Source organism: Odontesthes bonariensis, chromosome 8 (genome assembly GCF_027942865.1).
Source record: "Odontesthes bonariensis isolate fOdoBon6 chromosome 8, fOdoBon6.hap1, whole genome shotgun sequence".
NCBI lineage: Eukaryota > Metazoa > Chordata > Actinopteri > Atheriniformes > Atherinopsidae > Odontesthes > Odontesthes bonariensis.
This window is the reverse complement of record NC_134513.1, coordinates 13,243,988-13,255,182: the sequence shown is the minus strand read 5'-3', so window position 1 is coordinate 13,255,182 and position 11,195 is coordinate 13,243,988. Positions and strand designations below refer to the sequence as shown.

The 11,195-nt window shown below is 37.7% G+C and overlaps 1 protein-coding gene across 2 annotated transcripts in view; it reads right to left on the bottom strand.

The window, feature by feature from the left end:
• Positions 1-770: 770 nt before the first annotated feature.
• The window catches only part of cacna2d4a (calcium channel, voltage-dependent, alpha 2/delta subunit 4a), an 87,698-nt gene continuing 77,273 nt past the window's right edge, over positions 771-11,195 (bottom strand). Inside the window, exons 29-40 of one of the 2 annotated variants that reach the window (XM_075471787.1) lie at positions 8,882-8,896; positions 8,322-8,366; positions 7,979-8,041; positions 6,854-6,924; positions 5,931-6,006; positions 5,751-5,803; positions 4,903-4,958; positions 4,382-4,402; positions 3,795-3,915; positions 3,160-3,280; positions 2,720-2,797; positions 771-2,555 (exon numbers count right to left, since the gene is read on the bottom strand). In XM_075471787.1, the coding sequence (XP_075327902.1) occupies positions 2,463-2,555; positions 2,720-2,797; positions 3,160-3,280; positions 3,795-3,915; positions 4,382-4,402; positions 4,903-4,958; positions 5,751-5,803; positions 5,931-6,006; positions 6,854-6,924; positions 7,979-8,041; positions 8,322-8,366; positions 8,882-8,896 (813 nt within the window). In that variant the 3' untranslated portion in view covers positions 771-2,462. The remainder of the gene's footprint in view (positions 2,556-2,719; positions 2,798-3,159; positions 3,281-3,794; positions 3,916-4,381; positions 4,403-4,902; positions 4,959-5,750; positions 5,804-5,930; positions 6,007-6,853; positions 6,925-7,978; positions 8,042-8,321; positions 8,367-8,881; positions 8,897-11,195) is intronic. The other variant, XM_075471788.1, reaches the window with a different exon arrangement.

The window sequence follows — 11,195 nt, the reverse complement described above, 5'->3', positions numbered from 1 at the left end:
TGCGAATGCAGTGCATCTATTGGTTTATAAGCAACACAATGACACCCATAAGGCAAAGTGTTCATAAAGATTAACAGAAAAACTGTTCCTAATTTATAAACTAGAATTTACGCAGTTTTTACTAACCGTCTCTAATTTCGATGTTCATCATTCTTGACTTCTTCTTTTAAAATGATTTTTTTTTTAAAAAGTGCTTTATGATGATTATACAATAAAATTTGCTTGGATAATTCAATAAAGGAGCAATTTATACATATTCTCCTGAAGTGCATGATAATTAGATTAAAAAAGTCAGACACTGTTTATTATTTCATGAGAAAGAATCAAATTAGCAAGCCTTTAATATCTTAAGTGTTACAGTATGAAACCTGTTTGGAAAAAAAACCCTTGGGTGATTGGGAGTATCACATTCATTCATCACAATATTCCAAATTAAATTTTAGATATTTCTATGAAGATTTCATATTTTGCAGTGTAACTATTCATTTTATGAAACAGCAATTTATATTTTTCCATAACAGAAACTTAACGGGACAAAACTTTGTGTACATTTTAACAAAGAGCGTAAAAATTTGAGTATTTCTTTCGAATTGATGAGAATATTGATAGACACAAGTGACTGAAACTCAATTCAGGCATCTATTTATACCTCATGGAAGACACTAAAAAACTATTATTTTTTGCTTATGATGTAATTGTCACTGAATATCAACAATCTTTTCTTTAAATTAGTATTACAGTATATATTGAATCCTAATATGTGCACTGAGATGTATCAGCGAGAAAGCTAAACAAAACCAAACTGAAAGCAAATAAAGTACAAAAAACATATGGACCATTTAATTTACTTGATATTGTACAAAGCCTGGCTTCAGTCAGTGATATCAATACAATTTACAGAATGTTATATAGTGGAAAGTGCAAACACAAACACATGAGTTTCATAACCCCCCCACACACACACACACAATATGTATCTTGGTAAACGACATAAGCAGGCAAAATTTAAGGTGACTGAAAATGTGATATAAAAACCTACATTTATACTCACAGGCCAAAACGCGATGAAATGATGAGAAAAAAACTTCAAAATATAAAACAAGCAAATGCATACAAAAATACCCTTTGTAGTTTGATTTACACTGTTAATTTACATTAGTATTGATAAAAGACAGACCAGGTTTCTTCCACGTATCTAAGGGTAATTACTTTCCTGGTTGTGTTGTTGTTTGTAATTGTGACATTTTTAATTCATATTTTTATTCACACACAATCATAAATAACAAATTCAGCAACTGAAGGCCAATTAAGAAAAGAAAATCTGAAATCCTTAAGCCAATAAAACTTCTTTTGTTTTAATTCCCAGAACATTTGGAATTTTTTTGCATAAGTGCAAGCAAACGTTTTAATGGCAAATTCAGACAAATTGCATGTTTATGCACTTTCCATTTCTTTCAGAGGTGAATAGCGTTTGTCAGATTGCATCTTGCGGAAAACCTCCAGCACCAAAAAAAACTGACAAATATGTTTACATACAGCATGTTCAAACACACAGAAAGACACAGCTGAAAGACAAAAAGGCAAATAGACATTCGAAAAGAAAAATAAACTGTCACAGGAAGAAACGTTTTGGAGATTTAATCTGAAGAATAAACTAAAAAAAAAGACAGAGAGGCAGCTAATACGCAGTTCTGCTTAACTTGATTGCATAAAAACATTTGTGTTTTGCAGAGGTGTTCATCATTATAGCCTAAATGTGACTATTATCTAGGCACTGAGCCATTATCCACTGTCGCTGTAATGTTATCCATTATCAGTCCAAACATTATCAGTTCAAATGAACCACGAGCACAACAGTGTTTCCCTCTCGTACTGCTCTCCTCTCATTGGCTGTTATTCAAAAAAGGAAAAGCCTGTCAGTAAATCATATTTGATCATGAAGCTCTGCATGTATTTGTTTACTGGAGGTGTGCATGCTTGCAACTGCATATATAATATGCATGTGTGTCTGCAATATTCAGCTCAGTTGGGTATAAGGAACAGGAGACACATTTCTGCCCCCCTTGGAATTTGTAATGTTGCAACTTGCGGCTCATAACTCCTTTTATTAATTCACGCTACCAACTCTATCTCTTTAGTCCATTTTCATTATGAGATGCAAAGCAGTGAATAAGAAAATAGCAAAGTGACAAGTATCCATGGCAACAACGTCCCATTAACTTGCTTTATTCTCTTTCAGTTCAAACGTATTAAGTCCCAGGAGTTAATCAAGAAACGTCCAATATTCCACACCGAAGGTCTTTCAGGAGAGACTTGGTTTGCAGCCATCACGAGCAATACGTGCAGATACTGTTGTTTAAAAATCCACTGAAGGTGAAGAGTAGGCAAACCTGCCTCTTGAATCTATTTCTGACCTCCTCCTTCATATGAGATATATGGTGAAACAGGGAAGCTGTCCATCATCAGGAAACAAGTGCAGCAAAAGAAAGACAGACGAGGAGGAGAAAGGCTGAAAGAGATATAAACGATGCTCCTCCACAGTCGTTAGCATTTTCCTACAGGGACAAAGCAGACAATTACTTCACTTTGAGTTTCTAATATCTGACCATTCATTCCAATATGATGTACTCAAACAGTACACAACATGTGAATTGTTAAGAGAATGTTAGCATGTGTATATGATTGTAAATGAGTAGAGTAGAGTAAACAAGAAGCTGACATGTGCGTGATAGGCGTGGCAAGACTCTGGGCGTCTGCGAATCTTCTGGGACCTCATTCGGTCACACTTCACTGATGCGTTATGTACAGTGTGGTCAAGGAGGAATAACAGATCAGAGTCTAAGAATAGAACGTACACATTTCTACTCTTAGTTACACTCTTAGGAATGAGTCACCGTAGTACAAAGGTGTCAATCTGAGATAAATGCATATTTACTAAAATCTATTAAAACAATAAAAAAATAAAAAAGTCAGACGAGCAAACATAATAACTACTACAGAACAGGACTGGGAGTGCCCAGCAACAGGGAGAAAGACAAAAAGAGTAGAAAACAATGCATGTTTTAAACATATTTTGGTCTTCTGGGACACATGACGTTAATGTACTTCTAATGCTTTCTTGAGTTGAACCCTTTTATTCCATGAACATAAAAGTCAGAGGATATATATGACTTCCTTGGGCTCCAGAGTTATCGGCGGGTGCTGTCTGGAGCAGTCGCAGTCTGCCTGTACCACCAGCATCAACAGGTTGCTCTCAGGTATCTGTTGCACCACAAACATCCTGACAAAAATGGAAAGTGTGCTTACAAACCAATACAACACCAAGAGAACTTCAGGACGTATACACAGTGTATTATACAATGAAAAATATATCTTCATTTGACTGAATTAACCCTATGAGTGAAGAGGTTCTAAGCAGTGAGTGTGCTGTGTTTTACCAACTTTGTCCTCACGAGGGTGCCCACACTCAACCTATCATTAGAGATTTTCCATGATGCTTCTGCATCTCTTTCTCCTCTTCCCCTTCCTCCCACCTTTGTTTCTGTCATTCTCTTTTTTTTCATTTATTACTCTTACTGCATCCCGGTCTAATTCAGTTCCTCTCCGCTTAAGTCCCTCTTCCTGACACTCTGGTATAAGTGCACGCTGCTCTCAGTGAGCAGAGCAGAGCAAAGCTATAGAAAATGGATTTTGCAGGGACAAATTAATATGACTGGTCTAGGGCTTAGATAGGACTTCGCTCCTACCTGCACGTGCATAAGTGTGCGTGAGCGTGCGCATGAGTGTGTGCTTACTTCTGGCATCGCCCACACTTAATAATGCTGTTGGTCTCTTTGACTGATGGCTCGTAAACAAAGCTGGGGTACTCAGTGTCACACGGCTGCAGGATGTCCACTTTTTTCTTATGAGTGAAGGCTAAAAGAGATGGATACATGGGGTCACGTCTTCAGGTTGAGATATTACACAAGTGTATGTGGGACATTCTAACAGTTTGTGACGGGAGGATGAGGGCTATTGTCTAACTGTTCACACTTTAGACCACAACATGCTCTAAACGGAACAGGGAAATAAAACGATGACTCATAATGGCTTATCGAAAATTCACCTGCCTGAGTGTGCATTCAGTTTTTTTTGTTGAACCGATTTCCAATAGATTAGAATTCCAATAGCTTCAATGTAATGTCTGAGCTTGGGTGTCGTTTGGAATGATTTAGCAGCTGTGTCTGTTCCCACTGAAAGCCTCGTGTAATCTGACACACTCAATTTGATTCAGTTTGATGCTTACTGTCAACACTACACGGCACATTAAAACGCTAAATACAAAAGGGTAGTTTAACAGAAAACTGTATTTCTCCCAAAACACTACAAGACAGATACTCACACCCACTGTAGGATGGCTTGGCTGAATGGAGGGATGATGATAGGGATGATGATGATGATGATGATGATGATGATGATGATGATGTGAAGTGGACGGAAAGGTGTAGTAATGAGGAGGATGAAAGTGGGATTCGTGGACCCAAAGAGGCAGATGAGAGGTGAGAAGATCACACGACACAGTGTTGTGATTCTATGATGACTTCCAGTCTGATAATTAATCTCAACCCATTTTTACACAATTCTTCTTGTTTTTTTGTACTTTAATGTTTGTCTATGGTAGCACGGTGTTATGATGTAGAAAAAAAATGGGTATTTTGTGTGAAATACTTCTTATATTTCTTTTATTGTTTAAATGCAAATCAGGATCCCTTAAAAAGTATGTGGTTTCTTTTGAATGGAAATTGGTTATCATAAAGGTATTTTTGTAACCCTTTAAGTCTCTTCTAATGTTAGGGGATGTTCTAAAAAAATGTGATACATCAGGATGCATAGAAACATAATCATTTTTCTGTGTGAGCTTACCATCAGCTAAATGCTCTGTGTGCCAGAAGCCGCAGAAATTAAACTCCAGCAGGAACCTTATGTAGGAGAGAAAAGAGGAGAGCACACAGAGAGGGATTCAGATAGGCAGCCATCATCCCGAACCAAAGCAGATTGCTAATAGATTGCGTGCAGCATAAAAAATAACTGGGCCAGGACTCATAGTTGTGTCACAGTCCTCAATTTATTCAGAATTAATTGGCAGCTTTGGAGGCTGGGTTATTCTGCCTCAATTAAATAATTTTCTTAAAACTTCCACCTTTTTGGTATACACAGTATATTTTTAGAGAAAGAATTATCTGCCTTAACAAATGTTCTTTGGATTATACATTAGTTGTCCCATTTTTCTTGAATATGTTACATTTGTGACTAAATTGACTCGGCAAAATACGCTGGATTCAATGTAAAACACTGTTAAATGAAAATAACCAACTGAAGAAGGTCAAAGTTATGTTGAAATATGACAGAGGAGCAAATACTTAGTTAATTGAAGCAAAATCCAGATAAAATGTGTCAAATTTGACTGGAGACAGTCCACATGATGATAGGACAACAACGTTTCTAAAAGTGCTTTTTTTTAACCCCAAAACATGCTGAATAATTTATCTGTAAAAGCAGCTGCAACGCGATAAATTGATAAATGATTTCTTCATAGCTCTTTTACTTGGGATATCTGCATTATATAGATTGAGCTTAAATCAGGAAATTATGTAGCTAAGAGCTTGAGATTGGCTCTGTGTATATTGTTGTTGTTGCAAACCAATAAACTAGCTTTATATTGCTTTGTAGATACAGAACAGCCAATTCTGGTTGCCCCTGGCAACACTTACAGTAGGAAGTTAGAGAGGAACCACTTGAGGGTTGAAGCCAAACCATAGAAAGGCTGAAGAGACAGAGAGATACATGTCATTTATTGCACATCTGTTCAGAGTTTTGTGGCAATATTATTATATATAGATAGATATATAGATATACATCTATATATCAGTGAGGGAGCTCACTGAACATACACTGAGAAGTGGACGGGCACTGCTGACAGAGTGTAAGCTCATCTTACACATGGCCTGGTAATCGAACAGGGACACCCTAAGGAAACACACACAAAAGCACATGGTGTTGGTCTTCTGGCAGTAGGTCACTGACTTCTATTGATTGCTCGACCTGCTCTCGATACAATTCAGCGCTGTATGGCTAAGCTAAACATTTTTAAAGATCTGGATAGCTATGACTGATCAATGATCAGTGTGGTAAAAAGTATTTTTCAGACACTGGATTGACTCAGGTTTTCTTTTCTATACGTCTCTATGCAGGAGCAAAAAGACAGAGAAATAATTGCACAAATAACAGCTGCTGTTTATGCAAATGTACAACATTGTTAGTGAAGTTCAAGCAATTTTGAGAAACAGTTACGTAATAATCTGTGTCAAATGAAGCGTGAAGAAATCTTTTAGCTGCGTAAAAATAACACATCACTGATAAGATTTGAAGCAGAAACATGGAAAAAAGCTGAGAGGGGACAAAAATCCAGAGCCATCAAGCTCAGAGGGGAGCAAAAAGGAGCGGCTACTGTGTACATCAGGGTGGGTGAATGAACTACTTTGAACAAAATAAAGAAAACAGGACAGGGACGTGTGGATTTCATCACCCACATGGTTTATGTGCATGAAAAACCTAAAACAAAGGGATCAAAGTTCATCCCCTGATTGGGAGCAGACATGGCTGATTGTAACACAGCATGTGGGTGACAAAATTATCTTCATGAGCTAGATGAACTAAATATGGAGTATTGTGACACCAGAACACATAAAAAGGCACATCACAGAGCGAGAGCAGTGGAGTGCCTGTCAGGATCATGCCCCCCCCCCCATCTTTTCAAGACAGACAGACACAAAAAGAAAACAGAAACAGTCAGGTGACAATGGCCAGGCTGTACCTTTTGAACATGCCCATTCTGATCAAAGTGGTCATCACTGAACCGTCAGTCTCACCAAAGAACCTTCCCATCTGGAAGGAAGGAAGGAAAGAAAAAGAAACCCCGTGTAAGATAATCAGTTTGGCTCAACATGTCACATTCTTATTTTGATAATCTGTGATGGAATATCAATTCCCTTCTGTGATGTTCAGCCTCAAAATTTCCACCTCAGTGTGAACTGTATGATCTACTGTTCATCCATGTTATATTGTGGGCTGGTTTTGTTATCACGCATGATTTTGTGGCATTGAAACTGAGAATAGCTTAGCCTGCCTCTGTCTAAAGATAACAAAATCCTTGTGCTAGCATCTTTGAAACTCACTTACTAACACATTACTACTGGGTTTTTGAATGAGCACATACTTAGTGAAGTGATGCTATCACTGAGCTTACGAAACAACGAGCGGGATTCTTTGTATGTGAGTAAAAGTAAGTAAGTAAGTAAAAATGTCTTTCACTCAAGCCACAAAGCACACATGGGTGTATTGAGAAAGTTTGAATCAAAAAGTTTACAATAATAACAGAAAAAATGGTTTGTCTATCAACTTTTAAATGTTCAAATCCTGAAAGAGGTGTCTTTGTCAGACTTTTCCAGCTCCAGAGCTTTAAAAAAAATGCTGGAAGCTGACACTTAATATCACCGAGGAGAAATGGGAAAATATGGGATATGTAAATGCGAAAATGTTTCAGTTACTTCATGGTGTGCCTTTTGCTGGGAAAGTGTTTCCAATAATGTCTTAAACTTCTGAATGGGCCCAAAATGCATGAAGTATCTCTTATAGGTGTTTCTTTTTATAGGCTGATCTGCCTGTTAACAGTGGTTCACTGAAAGAAAGGAAGGAACTCTTACCAGGAAGAAAATTATAAGTGACTGAGATGCATAATATGAATACATTTCTAAATAATAGGCATGCAATTGTTGGGACTTTTTTATCCAGAGTGTGTTTTCTCTCATGTAAAGTGACAAATACTGACATGTGGAAGGGCTCTCAAACAATCAAGTCAAAGACTAAAAAGCACTCCAGCTAAATTATCTCTGTGTGAGTATGGGCATGTGTGTGAGTGTGTGTGTGTGTGTGAGCTTACATCACTGCGCTGTTTAGAAACTAGAACAAAGCCATTATTGTCAATCACGTAGCACTCAAGATCCTGATACAAGAGAACGAAACAGAGAAACCAATTAGTTATGTAAGGAAAGATCTCTCTCAAACACCACTGACAAAAATAACAGAGATGCATCAATAATTAGTATGAGTCAAACCGGGCATTATGAAGTGACTCATAAATGACAGCAAAACAAGTCGATTTCCTGTTATTGTGCTCTACACAGGAAGTACACAAGAAAACAAGAACTTTGGAGCTTTTTAGTGCTCTATAAAAACAAGGGCTCTATGGTAAAATTGCCAGGCAGATAGCAATATATACTCACAAATCTATCACAGCGAAGAGGACACACCCCATCAACATTGGAACACTAAAGAATAGAGTGATGGAACAGAGAAATGTTTTAGTTTACTTCACACAAAGGACAAATGTTCATGAACAAAAGTCGGGGTTGGGGCTGATTGGGAATGCGATCAGTGCATGTATCTGAGAATGGAAGTGTTGAGGAGTTGTGAGAGTATAATCGGAGCACGTGCTCCTTCTGTGTTTATCTGTGAAGGCCTCAAACGTGTGTCAGTGTCGACAAGCATCTGAGCATATGTAAGGGAAAAAAAAAAGCTGTCGGTGTTGGTGAGGATTTGTCAATTTGTGTGAAATGCGATGTGTTTATCTTCGATCGGCTCCTCGGTGTCTTGTTTGCAAGTTTGTGCCTGTTTTGTTTCAGCGCGCCTTTGATTGTGTGGATGTGTGTGTAATCTGTTTATCTGGGGTGTGAAGCCGACTTCACAGAGCTCAGCGGGAGCTGAGGATGTTAACTCTGCTTCTGTAGAAACAGTAGGCTAATGCTGCGGAAAATGAGGATAGGGCAAAATTGTGCATACTTACATCTGTGTCATTTGGCTGGGAAGACACAAAGGATGCAATGAAGAGAGAAAAATAGTGTTAAAAAAATAGGAGCATTACTTCAATTAATGATGTGTTATAGACTCTTTGCTGCTGTTTGCTACTGACAACTAAAACCATACATTTCTAAAACCCTTTATTCTCTCATGGACAACATTCTTCAAAACATTTTAACCTGCATTCAAACAAACAATAATTGAATAAAAGTGCGTTTAAATGACATGTGAAAGGTACCTGAAATGTTGGCGTGGGATAACAAAACTACAAGTGTTTGCTAATTATGCTACTAAACCTACAGAATATCAACTATTAGTACTATAGTGTATACCATTGCCATATATAACTATGCAGGTGCACACAAACTCAAAAGTGGTTTATGAGGAACAAAATCCATCCATATTTTTCACAATATAAACCATTTCTTTCTTGAAGTGCAGACTGTCAATTTCTTTAACAGTTGGTTCAGTTCGTTCATCTCTGAGCTGGTCATAAGTCCAAATTTACCTGATGACTTTATGGTCACATCTTTTTTTGTTCCACTAGTATTTGGATTGGTGTCTATGGACAATGCACCATAGGAATCATGGGCAAGCTAAACAGAGCATGTCGAAGTGTGAATGGGACCATCTATCATTCTTTTCAATCCTATTACAGCAAAGTGTCAGTCTTTCTCGCGGCTTCCCATCGCTGCCTCCTGGAATTTACTACAATTCAGCGGACTGATGGAGATGATGATAATTCCTTTGCATTCCACAGAGAAAAAGCAAGGCTTGCCAAGGGACAAAGATTAGACTGTCTCAATCAATTAATTAAATGGGATCATGAGGGCCGAAAGCCTTTTTATTCAATGAATTAAGTCTCAATATTCTTAAAATGTATAAAATAACACTGATCATTTTTGTAATTTTACCAAAAACTTGGCAAAAAAAAATCCTAATCCGGTCCTAATGATACATTATAGACACTAAAAGCGTGCTGTCAATGAAATCATTAATTGAATATTGTCTTGAAAGCATTAATCTGCTGTAAAACTGCCGATTAGATTAATGCGATTTGTGGGCATGACAGACACAGGATTTTGGTTGAAGCATCCATTCTTTATTATTGGGCAGTCCCAAAAATTCTCTGAAAACCCTCCAACTGATCCAAAATGCAGCAGCCAGAGTTCTGATGAGAAGTAACACAAAAGATCACGTTTCTTTATTTCTAGCTTCTCTTCATTGGCTCCCCGTTAAACTCAGAATATAATATAAAATTCTTCCCCTTACATATATAAAGCTCTTAATGACCAGCCGCCATCATATTTTGTTGCATTTCGCTCACAGACTGCAGGGTTTACTTGTGGTTTTTAGAGTATCTAAAAGTAGAACGGGAAGCAGAGCCTGCAGTTATCAGACTCTTCTCAAGTGGGACCAGATGCCAGAATGCGTTTGGAAACAGAGACTCTCTCTTTTGATAAAATTTATAGTCATGACTGGCTCAGGTGACCCTGAAACATCCCATCGTTATGCTGCTATAAGCTGTACACTGTGGGGGAACTGCCCATGATGCACCTCTCCTCACTCTGCTTTCTTTACTCTACATGAACATATCACATTATTGTTGTCATTAACTTGTGTTTATCTTTCTCAGCAGGTATCCCTGGCCTGGTGTTATGGTGCTTGTTGACCCCTTGTTTCTGTCCTCTCAACCCCCAGCTGGTTGAGGCAGATGGCTGCCTGGAGATTTCTTCGTGTTAAAAGGGAGTTTTCCCTTCCTCTTGATGCGATCTGTCGGTTTCCTTTGCGAGGCAACTTTTTTATTTTTCAATTAACATTATATGAAAAGGACAAGTTTGGATTTTGATTAACTTCACTTCATTGGATTTTTGTAGTACAATTAATTTGATTATCAATGTCTTGAATATGACTGTATTTTTAAGTGCATTGAGAAGACATTTGTACATTAGGTTAAACATTTGATATGTTGTCTTAGTGCTACATTCACCAAAACATAGGGTTTGAATCATCCACGAAACAATGTGGTTTTTATCTACTTCTCACATCGTGTCATTCCTTGGTCTTGTAAGAAAACAAAAATGATGACGATAAAGAAATAAAGATTTTTGCCTATTTCTATTAATGTAATTGCACCGATAAACTTTCATGTCAAATCACACCGGGTGATGCGCAGTGCAATCACAAACGCAGCAGAGACGGAAAAGAAATGGCTTAACACAGAGGAAAAAAAAAATCCCTGAGTGCCCTCTGTGTGATAAACAGCATGCCAGAGTGTGGATGGCATAAAACTCATCATC